At 43.5% G+C, this 18,485-nt stretch overlaps 1 protein-coding gene across 3 annotated transcripts in view; it reads left to right on the plus strand.

The window, feature by feature from the left end:
• The window catches only part of ITGA6 (integrin subunit alpha 6), a 79,048-nt gene that overhangs the window by 17,411 nt on the left and 43,152 nt on the right, over window positions 1–18,485 (plus strand). For all 3 annotated transcript variants that reach the window (XM_053597644.1, XM_053597642.1, XM_053597643.1), the window contains exon 2: window positions 17,020–17,144. In XM_053597644.1, coding sequence (XP_053453619.1) covers window positions 17,020–17,144 — 125 coding nt within the window. The remainder of the gene's footprint in view (window positions 1–17,019; window positions 17,145–18,485) is intronic.

The following is an 18,485-nucleotide window of genomic DNA, read 5'->3' on the forward strand; positions in this document are numbered from 1 at the left end:
CATCTGACTTTTTTAAAATTTCAGATTAATTTTAGGGTACAAAGAATTAGGTTACAATATTGCATTTGTTAGATAGAGTCCTTATAATTGTGTCCTGTCCCCAAGAGGTGTGCCATAGCCCCTAACATCATGTCCATTAAATGGGGGTACACCCTTTAAATCTGTCTTTAAAAAAAAAAAAAGCCCAAAGGCCTCTCTTGGTTTTGTTTTCTCTTCGACTTCCTGTTCTATAAAAATCTGGGTAGCTGGTCTGAGGTGTCAGGACCCAGAACTGAGTCCTGTTGTTCCACCACTGGGTCCTCAACCCGGTGATGTAAGATGGTGGCAGGTGGAGGAGGGCAAACAATAAAGCCCCTGTGCACACCACCTGTTGAGATTCTTGAAAGCAGCAGTGTGATACTTTGTCATGCATCCTATCCAGGAGGAACAAGTTGCAGGGGATGGTCCAGCTGGAAAGGGATGCTGAGATGAGTAGTGTTCAGGGTGGCCTTATGCCCAGCTAAAAAGGTCCCTTACTATAGGAAAAAGGGAGAACTGACATTGGGTGACAGCCAGCAGTGTCTGCCAGAGCTGCTAAGCCTGTTGTAGTTATCTCACTTAGAAAATAAACTGTGATCATATTAATTTCCTTTTCAAAACATTAAAAAATTTGGGTTTCTTAAGCTATTGGAATAGTAAAATGGATGTGGTGACCCTCCATTTTGAGCTCCTTAAATATACCTTTTTCTCTTGCTGGATTTATTAAAAATGTTTTACTGAAAAATGATGAAACTTAGTCACTTTTTTGGTGTGTGTGCCAATGAGCTATTTGAAACCAGCTTTTAAGAAGTGAGTCTATTTGTTGTTAGAATTAGCACTGTACACAAGACTCCTAGAAGTCATCAAAAAATACAGTAATGTTTCAGGATATAAAATCAATGTCCACAAGTCAGTAGCCTTTGTATACACCAATAACAGTCAAGATGAGAAGCTAATTAAGGACACAACTCCCTTCACCATAGTCTCAAAGAAAATGAAATACCTAGGAATATACCTAACGAAGGAAGTGAAGGACCTCTATAAAGAAAATTATGAAATCCTCAGAAAGGAAATAGCAGAGGATATTAACAAATGGAAGAACATACCATGCTCATGGATGGGAAGAATCAACATTGTTAAAATGTCTATACTTCCCAAAGCAATCTACCTATTCAATGCCATTCCTATCAAAATACCAACATCGTACTTTCGAGATTTGGAAAAAATGATTCTGCTTTTTGTATGGAACCAGAAAAACCCCCGTATAGCTAAAGCAGTTCTTAGTAATAAAAATAAAGCTGGGGGCATCAGCATACCAGATTTTAGTCTGTACTACAAAGCCATAGTGGTCAAGGCAGCATGGTACTGGCACAAAAACAGAGACATAGACACTTGGAATCGAATTGAAAACCAAGAAATGAAACTAACATCTTACAACCACCTAATCTTCGATAAACCAAACAAGAACATACCTTGGGGGAAAGACTCCCTATTCAATAAATGGTGTTGGGAGAACTGGATGTCTACATGTAAAAGACTGAAGCTGGACCCACACCTTTCCCCACTCACAAAAATTGATTCAAGATGAATAAAGGACTTAAATGTAAGGCATGAAACAATAAAAATCCTCCAAGAAAGCATAGGAAAAACACTGGAAGATATTGGCCTTGGGAAAGACTTCATGAAGAAGACTGCCATGGCAATTGCAACAACAACAAAACTAAACAAATGGGACTTCATTAAACTGAAAAGCTTCTGTACAGCTACGGAGACAATAACCAAAGCAAAGAGACAACCTACACAATGGGAAAGGATATTTGCATATTTTCAATCAGACAAAAGCTTGATAACCAGAATCTATAGAGAACTCAAATTAATCCACATGAAAAAAGCCAACAGTCCCATATATCAATGGGCAACAGACATGAATAGAACCTTCTTTAAAGATGACAGACGAATGGCTAACAAACATATGAAAACATGTTCATCATCTCTATATATTAGAGAAATGCAAATCAAAACAACCCTGAGATATCATCTAACCCCAGTGAGAATGGCCCACATCACAAAATCTCAAAACTGCAGATGCTGGCATGGATGTGGAGAGAAGGGAACACTTTTACACTGCTGGTGGGACTGCAAACTAGTACAACCTTTCTGGAAGGAATTATGGAGAAATCTCAAAGCACTCAAGCTAGACCTCCTATTTGATCCTGCAATCCCATTACTGGGCATCTACCCAGAAGGAAGAAAATCCTTTTATCATAAGGACACTTGTACTAGACTGTTTATTGCAGCTCAATTTACAATCGCCAAAATGTGGAAACAGCCTAAATGCCCACCAACCCAGGAATGGATTAACAAGCTGTGGTATATGTATACCATGGAATACTATTCAGCCATTAAAAAAAATGGAGACTTTACATCCTTCGTATTAACCTGGATGGAAGTGGAAGACATTATTCTTAGTAAAGCATCACAAGAATGGAGAAGCATGAATCCTATGTACTCAATTTTGATATGAGGACAATTAATGACAATTAAGGTTATGGGGGGGAGGAAAAGCAGAAAGAGGGACGGAGGGAGGAGGGTGGGGCCTTGGTGTGTGTCACACTTTATGGGGGCAAGACATGATTGCAAGAGGGACTTTGCCTAACAATTGCAATTAGTGTAACCTGGCTTATTGTACCCTCAATGAATCCCCAACAATTAACAAAAAAAAAAAAAAAAGAATTAGCACTGTATCAATATTCTAATTGATAATTAGTACATTTGGCATACAAAAATCTGCTTGGTCATAACACACTCAAATTTAAAGTTATTAAAAGTAATTATAAGGCCAGGCTCAGTGGCTCACACCTGTAATCCTGGTACTCTGGGAGGTTGAAGCGGATGGATTGCCTGAGCTCAGGAGTTTGAGACCAGTCTGAGCTGAGATGGGGTAAGACCACATCTCTAAAAAAAAATAGCCAGGTGTTGTGGCAGACACCTGTAGTCCTATCTCCTGGGGAGGCTGAGGCAAGAGAATCACTTGAGCCCGAGAGTTTGAGGTTGCTGTGAGCTGTGACACTATGGCACTCTACCCAGGGCGACAGAGTGAGGCTGTCTCAAAAGAAAAAAAAAAAAAAGTGATTAATTATAAAATAAAGTTTATTCACGTAATAAAAACTTACTAAGCATCTATGATATGTGTGCAGATCATATGTGTGCAGATCAAGGAGAGTGGGCTCCTAGTTCAATGTATACAGCTCCTTTTTTTTCTTTTGCTGGGGCCGGGTTTGAACCCATCACCTCTGGTATATGGGGCCGGTGCCTTACTTACTGAGCCACAGGCGCCACCCATCACTTGGTTTCTTGAAAGGAAAATTTACTAGAGATTGGACTGCTCTGAAGGCAAATAATGATGTGGCAACTGAAGAATCAGGTATCTGATAATTCAGCAGCACAGGAAGTGTTTAAATGCTACATTTGACAAGATCTGGCAGCCACGTTGTGAAACAAAAAGAACAGGGTTGCTTGGAGACGGAACTTGGACTTTTATTTTTCTTACTGCAGCGGACAGCACAGCTTTTTTATTGTAACTTTTTGAGTGGTACCATACCAGTATGAGTCACTTGGTCAGCTGGATGACTCTTCTCAGCTAATAATTTTATTTTTAAAATGAGCTAGTTATACTCTATACATTTTTGTTGAATTAAGGTGGAATTCTTGACTTTAAATGTAGGCCGCCAGCTATTGTGATTTTTATGTCAATGTTCCTGGTATTCCTTTTCCTTGAGTTATCTAAATCCTTATTGTTGGGTGATAAGCAGATGTTGGTCAACCTTGGACACACCAAAAATAGATGCCAGGGATAGAACCAGAATTCTTCCCCATCTTCTCCAATTTGCTTCTCGGACCACTCTAGTTGGCATTTCATTCAAATAGTTGAAGTTGAGGGCTGTGACTTGACGGTGTTTCCTAGTATACACCTATAAATGTTCTGAGCTTGGGGGAGTTCAAAGTTGTGGATGATAAAAACACATTTCTGCCTCGGATGTTCCTTTATTGCATGAGCACCCTTGCTCTTAGTCAGATACACTTATAAAAGCATGTACTGAGTCCTGTAAGAACTGGAACCCTCAGGCTCAAATGGCAGGAGTATTACATCACTGGAAACAGGGCTTAGCTCCAGCATGCTCTTTCAAGGAGACAGGGAAAGTGTCCTGTGAAATTTTAGGAAGGCCTGGACAAAATTGCCGGTCTTGTGATCCATTTAAAGGTAGCACATATTCTTTGGGCTCTTGTGGCACAGATCTCAAAACACTTACTGGACCTTAATTATAATTGAGCATGCTCTTATAAAATAATTTTTTTTAAGTAGGCAAATTAGAGTCCTTTAGTGATATCAAATCAAGCAGAAAGGAGATGGTGGGTGTAGTGGTTTAGAGCAAAATTTAGGAGCCAGGGAGTGCCGGGCATAACCCTGCTTTGTCACTTACCAGCTGTGTGACCTTGGGCAAGTTACTTGTCCTCTCTGAACCTGCATCCATATCTGTATTTATAAAATGGATGGTGATAATAGTATCTACTTTGTAATGAACTCCTTGTAGGGGCATGGGAGATAATAGCTGTTGGTGTATTATTAACAATGATAGCTTGTTTGTCCTACAGGTTTGTCCTGCAGGAGGGGTGTTTTTTCTTATGTGATTTCCTAGAAAGTTATTAGAAATCTAGTCTTTCTTGAATGTAAGGTTGTAGTTCATAGATAAGAGAGCCTCAGCCTTTTAAACAATTTTCTGTGTAAACATGAAAACCTCAGGCTTGGAGCTGAACCGATTTGTTCCACTGTGAATTTTAGCTCCTACTCGCCCAACTGGATCATCCAGTTAATATAGTTAAAAAGGGTTTTGGTTTTTCTTGGCCAAACACCCTTGAAGTTACAAAACCTTCAGATTCCTGGCTTCAAGGTGGTTATACCCTAGTTTGGTGAAATTGGGAGAAATCCTTGCCCTGGGTGAGAGTTTACATTGGAGAGTGTGCAAACTGAGCTGAGGGTTTTGGAGGCATATTCACAGGCAAAGTCTGGAGCTGGAGTTTGGAAATGAATGTGGAGACAGCTTTTGTGGGGGTGGGGGCGGGGTGGCTGCAAACCCTGGAGCAAAGGCCTCTGTGAAGGGGAGGGGAGGAGGGGCAGCCCAGGGCTGGGGTGTGGCTGGAGGGCAGAGGACACTTGCAATTGTAGTGGAAAGCCCAGGCATGTGGGAAAGGGATTGGTTGGAAGCTGTGTCCACTTCCGGGAATGTCTGAGCCTCATATCTTTGTCTCTAAGATGGAGATACCTATTCCTCCCAATTCCTGCAACATGTAAATAAAAGTATATGTGATGGTGTCTGCAATACAGGTGTCCTGCAGAGGTGGGCAGTCTGTACCATGCAGGTTTGCTGCCTGTCTTGTGAAGAACAATACTGGGGTGCATGATTAGTATCTGCCGAGGGGTGCAGTCGTTCTATTTATTCAGTGCCAGAGATATGCCAGGTACTACTCTCCCTGTACGCATGGCGGAAGCAGATGCAAAGACTCTGAGATGGAAACAAAGCTGGTGTGTTCTAAGACAAACGAGGGCCAGTATGGCAGGAGTGCACACCCGCGTGGAGGAGGCTGGGGAGACAGAGGGCGGGCAGTTCACCCAGGGCTTTGTAGAGCCCTCAAGCCAGAAGCAGGGGGAGTCCCTGGTGTTGTAAGGAGCCACACATGTACAGAATCCAGAAGGGTTGGAGTAAAGACCTTCAAAATCACCAGGGCCATTAGTTCTACGTGTATGAAACCAGAAACAAAGTTTAAGTTTCATTTGACAAGGTGTTCCCTAAGCTTTCTTTCAGAACCCTTCTTGTGGGCTCATTTTGGTATGTATTTAGCTGGTGAGTTACAGGTATGGACAACTGCTTTACTTAGAGTTAACCTTTTGTTAATCCTCTCAGGCCCTCCTCTGGTTTTCCAGACATGATGCGGGCATTTGGGGCACACTGTTGTAAGGCTGAGTTGCTACTAAGCATCGATTGTGGGAAACCCATTGCAGCTCCTATAAATGCATTAATTAGTAAGAATCGCTGGAAATTAGAACCACTGGCTGCTCTAATAAGCCTCATGAAGGTGGGGGTGGGCCCAGTCACAGTGAGTGGCTCAGGAACCATCTGCTAAAGGATGGGTGAAGGATTGAAAATTGTGTTTTCAAACTGGCGCTGGCATTTCTGCGTCACTTCTTCCTAAAGATTTGCAAGTAAAACTTTTTGCTTAAAACAATACTACATTAATTTACATAGTCTTAGAAAAAATCACCGTATAGATGGAATACGAAATGTTTTACAAGAATAAACTAGAGTCTTCAAAGGAGCATCTGCGGGAGGTCAGCCCCATTTCCCACTAGATCCCACTAGAGCAGTGGTTCTCAACCTTCCTAATGCTACGGCCCTTTAATACAGCTCCTGTGGGTCGGGACCCACAGGTTGAGAACTGCTGCTGCACTAGTGGATCTTTGAGAAATGGTTGAAAGTTTCAGGTTTCATAATTTTTTTTTTTTTTTTGAGACAGAGCCTCAAGCTGTGGCCCTGGGTAGAGTGCTGTGCCATCACAGCTCACAGCAACCTCCAACTCCTGGGCTCAAGTGATTCTCCTGCCTCAGCCTCCCAAGTAGCTGGGACAACAGGCACCCGCCACAATGCCTGGCTATTCTTTGGTTGCTGCCATCATTATTGTTTGGTGGGCCCAGGCTGGATTCGAACCCGCCAGCTCAGGTGTATGTGGCTGGCGCCTTAGCTGCTTGAGCCACAGGCGCCGAGCTGTGCTTTCACAATTTTAAATCTGTGTTGAAATTAAAGTTGAAGTTTGTCTTTTAATTGTGTGAATTATGTGGTTCATTTTTTTTTTTTCTTTGAAACAGAGTCTTAACTCATTTTCCCCTGCGTGGAGTGCCATGTGCCATAGCTCACAGCAACCTCAAACTCTTGGGCTCAAGAGATCCTCTTGCTTCAGGCTCCTGAGTAGCTGGGATTACAGGCATCTGCTGCAACACCCAGCTAGTTCAAGAGGCAGGGGTCTTGCTTTATTTAGCTCAGGCTGGTCTTGCCTCCTGAGCCCAGGCAATACACCTGTCTGGGCCTCCCAGAGTGCTAGGATTACAGGCACAAGCTACCGCCAGCAGCCACTTGGTTCATTCTTTAAAAACACTCATTGGGTATCCTTGAAGTGCAAGGCACTGAGTTGGGGGTGCAACAGTGGATGAAACAGATGTGTCCCTGTCCCCAGGGAGCTGACCTTGTGGGAGGGAAGAGGGCCATGAGCCAGGGCATCTCATACATCTCACTTTCACTGAGCATGGTCACCTTGCTATGAAGGGAGGGTAAGTGAGAAACTGTTAGGCAGAGACCTGATGGCTGAGTAGGATGATTCTGGGTTGAGAGAGGAACCTGGGCAGAGGCCTTGAGCCTGGAGGGCGTGGGTGAGGGAGGGGTGTGAAAGAAGTCTGGTGTAGCCAGAACGTAGAGTGAAGAGGGAGGATTAGCCCAGGGTGTGTGTGCCCTTGGGGAATACTTTACATAAAATGTTCTTACCTAGGCGCTCTTCAGAATTCAGCTTCCTGGTAACTGAGCACAATTTAAGGTGAATGCTGCAGGCAAAAAAGTCCTAACCCTATAGACCTGTGGGTGTGTTAGGCTAAGACGCAGAGGGGAACTAGGTGGCAGAAGGGATTAGGTTGCTGATCAACTGACTTTAAAATTAGAGAAAGCATCCTGGACTCTGTGGGGGCCCAGCGCAGGGGGGATCTACGTGAGGAAAAAGGGAGACGTGGAGATGCTGGGCTGCTGGCTCTGCGGGTAGAAGGAGCAAAGCAGGAAGCTGGAAGGGGCAGGGAACATTCTCTCCTAGAACCCGTAGAATGGGACACAGCTTTGCCGACACCTACAGTTAGAGACAGGTGTATTGCCTGGGCTCAGGAGGCAAGACCAGCCTGAGCTAAATAAAGCAAGACCCCTGTCTCTAGAACTAGCTGGTTGTTGCAGCAGGTGCCAGTGAGACCCATGTTGGACTTCTGCCTAAAGAACTGTAAAATAAAAAATGTGTGTTTTAAGACACTAAGTTTATGAAAGTTTGTTGCAGCGGCAATAGAAAACTTCATACCTTCCCAATCAAAGTCTCCTTCCGTAGATGGCTGTTACCACAGAGTCACTTGGTAGTTACAATTTCTGGTACTTTTTTTATAATTCACAGAGCAGTGGAGAGTGGCTCTTACAAATCACACCCCCAAGGTAGATGAGCTGTTATCGTTCCTCAGTAAATATCTGAGGGCCTGCTACAGGCCAGATCCTACTCTAGAGCTCAGGGTATGTCCATGGGTAAAAACAGCAAGAGGCTTCTCAGCCCTGACCCATGCAGAGGGCCAGCAAGGGTGGGGATTTCACACCAAACCTGACAGAGAGACACTGCTAGCTAGCTGGGAATAGCAGTGACTTTTCCCTAAAAGAAGTTAGTTCCCCATCTTAACTACTTGTAGGAACACTAGAGTTTTATCTAGCATACTTAGTTTCCTTCTAGGTTATTCTGATACGATTCTTCAGGACAAAATAGGACAAACTAAATACAATAATATTTGCTGTAATGTAACTGACTACTGACGGATATAACTTTCAGTAGAGTACCCAGATGTATTTCTAGATCTCCAAATAATCAGTCACCAATATGGGTAATAGTCATTTTATAACTTTTAAAAACATACATATGGAGGGTGCCAAAAACATGTATATATATTTTAAGAAAGCTGTATTAAATTTGCAATACCCGGGCAGTGCCTGTGGCTCAAAGGATAGGGTGCTGGCCCCATATACCAGAAGTGCAGGTTCAAACCTGGCCCCGGCCAAAAACTGCAAAAAAAAAAAAAATTTGCAATACCCAAGTCACGTTTGACTTCTGCAATTATAAGAAGTGCTCAAATATGACTGTGTTCATCTTTTGTTATCAGTATATATTATAATTTTAATATACTTTTTTCCTTTCTTAAAATGTGTATACATTTTTTTGGCACCCTCTTTATTTCGGCTGGAAAGCCTATTGTGAGGTGTTAGTGTGTTGATGGATTGATTTTTCTAGTTGCAAGGGAGAGGAGGTTACCAGAGGCAGAGGTGCGGGGTCTAGATGAGAACATAAGCAAGCTTTAATGCCCATTCTCATCGCCAGGTGAGGAAGGAGGGGCATGAAGCACAAAGCTTCTTTACAGTCTAGGAGGGTACCTACCAGGTGTGTTGACTGCAGCCAGGGCACAGTGGAGGGGTGTGGATGTTCCCTGTAGCCCACTGGTCCCTGGAGAGCAGGTACTTCCCTGGGAGCTAGGAGGAATGGTACTTCTGTCAGTGGGTACCTAGAAGTCGACCTGGGTGGGGGGAAAGGTTCTTATAAGGCCAGGGGAGCTCTGGTGACCAGACAAGCTGGCCTTGGGTGGCCTTATCTTGTGGAGACTGACTGTAGGGCTTCCTAGATCAAAATAACTTAGCATTTCCTGTGAACCCACCGCCTGAAGCAACCACGCTGTTGTGGTTTTGACCTTGGTGCTGGTGAAGTCCAGCTGCTGCAGCAATCAGGTTTCACGTCCAGCTTCATATCTGAGGCTGGGTGGCCATATCACTCATCTTTCTAATAGGGACGTCTGTGAGCGAAAGAGGTAGGGGTGGAATGTGAGGCTTTAAGACAAACAGGTGTGATCTAAGACTGTGCTAGGGAAACCTGGACATATGGCCAGCCTAGCTAAGGCTGGCAGTATTAATCATTTAATGGGATGATCTGACCAAAAATGGCTCAGGATAGTGTGGCCTTTGTGTGGAAGGGCCCCCATCCCCCAGAAAGAGAGGGATTGTCCTATGCCTGTCTACAGCATCAAGTTCTCTTATGTAGAAATCCAAAAGAGGCATTTTCTTTATGTCCTGACTATAAATATAAAGCAAGACTTAATTTTACCCCTAAATTATTCTATGCTATATTTGAGTCTTTACAAAATCTTTCTGAAAGCTGTCCTCCTAATTAATTTGAGTGACGAAGTTCTGATGTAAATATATTAGCCTAAAAGGACTTTAGTGACCTCAGTCAGTTTTAATTGTGGGTGCTGCTAGAGGTTAAATTTAGTTTTGTTTTTTTTTTAATTTTTTATTTATTTATATATATATTTTTATTAAATCATAGCTGTGTACATTGATATAATCATGGGGCATCATTCACTAGCTTCGCAGACCGTTTACCAAGTTTCACATATACCCTTGTAAGATGCACCGCTGGTGGAAATTTAGTTTTAAAATATTTTAAATGGGTGGCACCTGTGGCTCAAAGGGGTAGGATGCTGGTCCCATATGCTGGAGGTGGGGAGTTCAAACCCAGCCCCGGCCAAAAAACTGCAAAAAATAAATAAATAAATAAAATAAAATAAATTGACTTTTTTTAATGAAATCAAAGAAATTTAGCTCACATTTAGTACTGATTCCTCAGGATTTGACATCGTAAGTACTATAAGTCTTAGATACAACAAACCTTAAAATGTTCTGGAAAACCGGGTTAGACATTGTTCTCTGAAGAAGTAATGTCAAAGAAGCATCTGAGGATTGAATGAAATTGCTTCATGAAATGTGAATAAAATTATTTTTTAAGTGAATATTTAGAATGATGTGTGACTTTTAAATGTTAGTGTAGGCTGGGCACGGCGGCCTACACAGTACTTTGGGAGGCTGAGGCAGGAGGATTGCTTGAGCCCTGGGAGTTTGAGACTAGCCTGAGCAACACAGCGAGACCCCATTGCTACAAAAACTAAGAAAAATTAGCTGGGTGTGCTGGAATGTGCCCATAGTCCTAGCTACTCAGAGGCTGAGGCAGGAGGATCCCTTGAATCCAGGAGTTCGAGGTTGCAGTGAGCTACGATCACGCCCCTTCACTTTAGCCAAGGCAACAGAGCCAGACTTTGTCTAAAAAATTTATATACATTGAATGATGAAATGTTGTCAGTTGATTTAATGCATGAAAAGAGTTTCCTAGAAATTAATATTCTAAGTCTACAGATGTCATGTTGAGCATCGCATTTCGTCATGATGTTCGAAATGCCTGGGGTAAAGTAGAGAGCTTCAAAGTCACCCGCAAAGGAATGAGAATCAGACTAATATCAGCATTTTCACTGACAACACTGGACACTAGAATAAATTAGAGCAGTACCTCGAGGTTTTGAAGAATGTATTTTTCATTTTAAGAGTTCCATACTCAGATTATTAATCTAGAGTGAGAGTAGCAGAAAGACATTTTTGTATATGCAGGGACTCAGTTCATCTATCGTACTATTAGGACAATATTTAAGAAAATTCAAATAAAACATGGGATCCTAAGTCAAAGCAGATCACCCCAGAATAGCAGTGAAGGAGAGTCCTGGTATGACCTTGCACAGCAGACCTGGGGAAGCAACGGGCCTATGTTGTAGCTGGAGGCTATAAGGCTGCGGTAAGGCGGTCTGAGCAAAGATGAAGTCCTGATTTACTATAAGGTGTGACTGGGAGTTTAGAGAACATTGAGGCTCAGATAAAGGCAAACTCCATAGGAAAAAAAGATAGGCAATGAGAATGCCAAGAAAAGCAAAATTTTATAAAAATATTTACAAAATATTCTCTACATGTTTGGCCATCTCTTTGTAAAAGTTTGTAATGAATATTTTGGAAATAAAGGTGCACTCAGCTACAATCTTCCATTTTTCCCATGTGTGGCAACTTCAGGGGCAGCTTTTGGGATACCCTGTATAATAATCCAGAACTAGAAGTAAATCTAGCTGGACGGATTTCTCATGCCTGTGATCCTAGCACTCTGGGAGGCCAAGGCCGGTGGATTGCTTGAGCTCACAGGTTTGAGACCAGCCTGAGCAAGAGCGAGACCCCGTCTCTAAAAATAACTAGGCGTTGTGGCAGGCGCCTGTAGTCCCAAGTACTTAGGGGCTGAGGCAAGAAAATCACTTGAGCCTTGTGTTTGAGGTTGCTGTGATGCCATGGCACTCTACCGTGAGACTCTGTCTCACCAAAAAAAAAAAAGTAAATCTAAAATAAAAGACGAGGTTTATCTACAGAGTGGGGCTTGGAATGAGTGTGAAATTTGCTGCCACCAAAAGTTCTTTATTTTTGATTTGTCATTTCTATTTGTTACTTTAAATATTGAGTTTGAAGCTGCATTAAATGTAAAAGTGACAAAGTTGCTACAGTAATGCCACCTTCTAATGTTTTAGGTCTTAATTTGGGCAACGTAAGAAGACTGTTTTAAGCAATAATGGTGTTCTTGTTCTAATGAAGCAATATTTCATGTCTTCTGAGACAAAGTTGGACAACTAGGGGCAGAATCTTTAATCCTCGAGGAAGTGAATTATTGCCAAAGACCATGAAGCAAAGTGTCTCAGTGTTTAGAACTTTTGATTAAAGTAGTTACACAAAAGCATACAAGTTCTTCTTAGGGGAGAACACGAATATATGAAACCCAAGTGTGGCTTACTTAAAGGATTCTGGAATAACCTAGCAGATAATAACATAATAATGGGTCCTAAATCTTTGCACCCAGAATTCTGATTGACTGTGGAGACCTGAACTTTTGTCACATTCTCAGTTATTGTTATACTTCTGTTGCTAGATGTTTATGTTTATAGTGTTTATGTTGCACTGTTGCCATGTTTATCTCTTAAAGATGATAATGTGGTTTTGTAAGTTCTGAGTTTTGTCTCTTAAACATGGATTTCTGAAATATTGTAATCCCCAGGCAGTTTGGATTTCAGTGCAGCTTTAAAACTCCGTGGAGAGACTGTCCACTGGCTCTGTGGAAAGCAATTGGAAACTCATTTTTCCTGTTCCTTTTGGTGGATCCTTAGTTCAAACCCCAGATTCTTGCCCTTGGCTTACTTAGTTTTTCTTCTTTTGACCTGAATAGATTTCTTAGACCGTGCTCTGTTAATTTCTACCTACAAAGGTTATAACTCATATCCCTTGGCCTCTGTTCTGAAGAATTGTCACTGTAGTTCCAGCTATTTGCTGGGGGGTTGGTAATCAGAGCCACAGGTGCCCTGCTCCTAGTATTGCTGTGGGCATCCTGGTGGGGCCCAGAGAGTACCAGTTCTCATACTGAACCATCTGGATGGCCTGGGGCCAGCTCTTGGCATCAAAGGGCATTGGAGAAAAAGGGAAGAGAGCTAGAATCTAGGCAGAAACTGGATTTTGACATGAGCTGAGGGTTCCCCTAGACATTGGGGTCCCCCCTGGGCCTGCCCACCCTGCTAGCTCAGGAGCTGGCCATGTGCTGAACAGCTCAGACCAGCACCCAGGCCTTAAATGACCTAGCTTAGGAAATAGATGGGGTGCTCCCTGCTGTCACTGTTTGGACAGCTCTATTTTGGGTATTTTCTTGTTCTTGCCAGACATAGCCTCAGCTAATGGGCTGTGACCTCCTGCCTTTAAGACTGGTTTTAAGCAGAATTAAAGCCTTTGCTTACTTCCTGACCCTGAGAGAGCAGCTTTACCTTGAGGATGAAGGCACTCTGCCAACGGTTCAGTGTGATTTGGGTCACGGTGTTCTCTCTTCAAGGTGCTGCTTTACCTTATTTCTCTATGACTTGGTGGACTTAGCAGGTCGCCCGGAGCGCGGTGTAGGCGGCGCCGCCGCGCCCTCTGCTGGCGGTGTCTTCCCTTCCTCCCGCGCCGGCCCATGGGGTTGGCCAGGGCCGGGAGCACCAGGGCCTGGGCCACGTGCGGGGCCGGCAGAGCCCGCGGGGAGGCAGTGTGACATCTAATGCACCTCTCTCTGTGGAGGGGTCTTTTTTTTTTTTTTTTTTTAAATATTGGCATTTCCCCCCAAATCAGCCTGCTGCGGCCATTCTTCTGTGCATCTGCTTTCATCCCCGGTAGCTGCCACAACCAGATCACCTCTGGTTAATCTACCAAGAGCTTGGTATTGGCATGTGTGAAATTTTGTCACCACAGCCCCTACAGCCAGCTAACAAATTCAAATGCCTAAACTTGTTTCACACGTTGCAGCCACCAAGGGGACAAGGGGAGGACGGTGGTGGGGTGGAGAAAGGGGGCTGCGAGGCGGACCTCAGAACTGTCCCTGAATGAGCAGCCTCCACGTGGTTTTGAACCACACCACATCCGGCAGCGGCCGTCCTGGTGATCTCAGTGGCAGGTGCGCTGGCAGAGCTTGCCTGGTTGTGCTGCGTCGCCGCGTCCCAGTGGTCAGACTTTTGCGACTCAGTTTCTCACAGCCTTGCAAGCGCTGCGCCCTCGCCCGGCCACCCCCGACTCTGCTACTACGTCTTCAGGGCACCCTTCCTCTCAGGCAGCTGTGGCACCCACAGCCTCTCATTGCCTCTACCCCCCTGTGTTTTAAGGACTTATTTATGGATCGGGCTCCCCCAAGCTGGAGTATTAGGGGTAGGGCAATTTCCTACTCGTCCCAAGAGGCTCTCGATGAACGTGTGTTGAATGAACAAGTGAAAGAACGAGGGAGTGGGGTAAACAGGGAATAACAAGCCCCATGCTGCCGTAGGTGGTGTAGGAGCCTCTTTGGGTGTGGGTGGGAAGAGGAAGTGGTTAGAGAAGACACACAGTAACAACGTTGGGAGGCCAGAGCTGCTTTTTATAGCCTTGGCTTTGCAGGTGGTTACCTTTACAGGAAATCTCTTTCCTAACCTTTGCCCCACCAAACTGTAGTAATGCTTTGAGTCTTATTCCCTCAACTTGTCCGTATACAAAACAGTTTGTCTCGGTGTCCCATTTGTGTAAGTTTTGCCCTTTCAACTAGGTTGTAAACTCCCTAAAATCCTAGGATTTATTTCTTAGGAAGCCGTTTTAAAGGAATGGACAAACATTGCCTGGAGGTCATTTTTGTTCTGGCTGCCAACTAGCTTAGGGTCAGAGTTAATTAACCTCTCTCTAGGGCTTCCTTTCCTCATCTGTAAAACTGGGAAGGTTGGCCCCTCCATCAGGGGCTTCCCAGTGCTGATGCCCTGGGATCGTGTGCCTCTGGCCCAGTGCCTTGCTTATCCCTCCCAGGACCCCGTGTGCTTCCACCCTCCCCAGCATCTGCCAAGTGCAGTAATTGAGCCCATTCACCTCTCGGATACTTACGGGAGCTCCTGGGATTGTGGAGCAGACCTGTGGAGGCCCCACCCAGCCTTGCCTCTGCCTTATACTGAAAAGTTTTAGGCATCAAGGGCGCTGCCCTGGTTCTTCTAAGTCCTTCCTGTATGTTGGTGTGTGCTCTTTCGTTTCTTCAAACATAGGGTGGATTTGGAGGTGGAAGCTGACTATGACTGTCTAGGAGTTTGGGAGGAAGGATGATGCTGGGGCCATGGTTTTCCCCCTCAAGCCAGCCCGCATCCTCTCACTCCTTGTCCATGGGCAGTCTAGCGCCCCTCTCTGTTTTATATTGGCTTTAAAAATACATAGAATCCTTTATTGGGATGAATTCTTTATTGGGATCCAGCAGAGAAAGAAAATGGCTAAGGAGTGTTTGGTTTATGTGGGTGCCCATAAAGTTCATATGCACACTATTTTAAATTGCACACGAACTTTATGACCACTGTGTATTTTTGCTTTGCTTTTGCATCTGAGAGTTATGTGTCTCTTGAAGGCCAGGAGTGGCTTGTTTCCGTTGTGATAGTTTGTTTTTCATGCACATCCTGTTCCCAGCCTTTTTTCCCAGCTCCAGTTCCATTTGCAAAACTTTAGCTCTTGGTTTCTCTCCGTCCAGGCAGGTGTATATCTTGTCTTAGTTGTTCCATTAGTCAGCCAGACTCCAGCGATTGTAAAACTGGTGGTGATAGAAGTGTTAGGAACAAGAGCCCCTCTGGCTGTAAGATAGTGAAATTTTAGGGATTGTGGGTTTAGATTGGGGCCCCCTCTTAAGAACACTGCAGTGGGAGGGAAGCAGGAATCTTACCACGCCTAGTGCTTAACTGGACCTACACTGGTTGTCCCTGAATCCTCTGTGAGATACTGATTGGATGAGAGTGGAGGAGCTTGTCTGAGATGACAGAAGTGCCAGGAAGGTCACAATTGACTCAGAAAGACAAACATCAAGTTGTATGCCTCAAATATTTATACTTTCTATTTATCAGTTATACCCTAATAAAGCTAGGGAAAAAATTCTCTCGGAAAGAGGCCAAGGCTGCAAAAAAGTGTAATTCAGTTGAGTTATAGGGTAGGTAAAAGTTAGGTTCTAAATTGGAATAGAAACTGAAGATATAGGATATCATCAAAATTACCCTTGAAAAACACCTGAGTATTTTTCACGGTGTTACAAATTGACATGTTATCACTTATTAAACAGTGTGACCATTTTTTTCCCTCCAGTGTTGGGAGTGTTTGTTTTGTTGGTTGGGTTCCACAGGATGCCCTTGGCTTAGGGTTAGGAGTCATATTCTATGAAAAGCATCTTTTAAACCCCATAATCTGGCTTGGCGCCCATAGCTTAATGGCACCGGCCACATGCACTGGGGCTGGCAGGTTCAAACCTGGCCTGGGCCTGCTAAACAACGACAATTACAACAAAAAATAGTAGCCGGGCGTTGTGGCAGGCGCCTGTAGTCCCAGTTACTTGGGAGGCTGGGGCAAGAGAACCTTAAACTCTTGCTTAAGCCCAAGAGTTTGAGGTTGCTGTGAGCTGTGATGCCATGGCACTCTACCAAGGGCTACATAGTGAGATTCTGTCTCAAAATAAATAATAACCCCTAGAATCACAGCCAGTGAGAGTGCTGACACTGAGAGGCATTTTTTTTCCTGCTTCAGTGTCACCTGTGCTTCTCTTGTGTGGTTGTGTTTGTGTGTTTCGCCTGAGCATGGCATAGCACTCCACCTTCGTTCAGCTGTAGAATTGGTGGGCCGTTACATGAACAATAATTCCACTATCTTTTGGTTCTAATTTAAATGCTTAATGTATATTAAATTCATATCTCTATATTCTCTCTTTCATCAACAGGTTGCTGGTGGGGGCCCCTCGGGCAGAAGCCCTTCCACTGCAGAAAGCCAATAGGACAGGAGGCCTGTACAGCTGTGACATCACCTCCCGGGGGCCGTGCACACGGGTTGAATTTGATAACGATGGTGTGTACTTCTGCCCTCGGCCAGTGCTGCTGGTCCGTACCCCACATTCCCTTTCCGTGAGAAAGGAAGGGGGGTACCAGCATGTGTTCCTGCAGAGGGGACCTCCTTTAATTGCATTAGCCTTGACTGTTTTTTATTTGTCCTGAAAATACACTTAACTTTGTTAATCCCACAAGAATGCAGCATTTTGCTGCTCCTCCTCATTCTGGTTTCAAAACTATAAAAATTTGGTGTGTTGATACCGCCACCTAGTGATGTATTGAGGTTCTACAGGAGGCTGCTGAAAAAGCCAATCCACAGCAGTGAAGAAAATTGAATGTGCATTATCTTGTGCTCAGCAGCCAATAGACTATTTTATAATAAATCTCAGCCCCCAAGTAAATAAATAAGTATCAGCCCCCTGCGAAATGAGAGCTGACCAACATGGATAAGATTTGCCTTACTGTCTCAGATAGAGACTTGTTTGGTGAGGACTTGGAGTAGCCAGAAGTTGCTGTAACATAGGCACATTAATACCTGGTTTGCCTGCTTCCCTGGAAGTTGGGCAGAGCAGTTTAGTGGATGAGAAGCCCCCACCAAAATCCATTCATTTTCTGTGGATATTCTGTTTTGTCTTCATCTACCATTTGACTCATCAGTGTTTGTTGACAGAACTTTAATCAAACCTGGTTTGATATGCTTGCTCTAAGCAGATTGGCGGATTTATGTTTATGTTCTTCTTTTGCTGCTTCATCTTTTATAGAAAACATTTGTTGTATTTTACTGATTCAAAAATAATACATAGTACTGTAGAAAACTTGTAAAATGCATCGACCTTTAAAAAACAAGCCAAAACTCACTGGTAATCTCAGTATCTGGACATACTCTTTTTTTTTTTTTTTAAGGCTAGTCAGATACTCTATTTAACATGTTGGCATTTTTCATTCTGTCTAAAATTGTTTAGTTTTTATATTTTTGTAATGATTCAAGACTGAAAATCGGGCTTTCTTTGCTTCTAATTGAGGAAGGCAAAAATTTGGATATAGAGTCATTCCGTGGTTTTAAATTCATACTGAAATGAGCACATGGTGGTATTTGTGGTTTCTCTCTTTTAAACTAAACATAACTTTTCCTTTCTGGTATCGATGAAAAGATATTTTGTCAGCCAGGAGGTTCTAAAGTAGATCTGAGGCCTTATCTCCCTATCTCCAGTAAAGAACAGAACAGTTTATGCTGTTATGTAAAGAACTTGGGAGTACATAGAGAAATACATACTTTTTATTAGTTTGGTGGGTAGTTGGGAGCTACCCCTTAGTCTTTAGAATTTTCAGTTATTTGAGGATAAGTTTATTCATTTTCTAT

The sequence above is a fragment of the Nycticebus coucang genome, chromosome 7 (assembly GCF_027406575.1).
Source record: "Nycticebus coucang isolate mNycCou1 chromosome 7, mNycCou1.pri, whole genome shotgun sequence".
Lineage (NCBI taxonomy): Eukaryota > Metazoa > Chordata > Mammalia > Primates > Lorisidae > Nycticebus > Nycticebus coucang.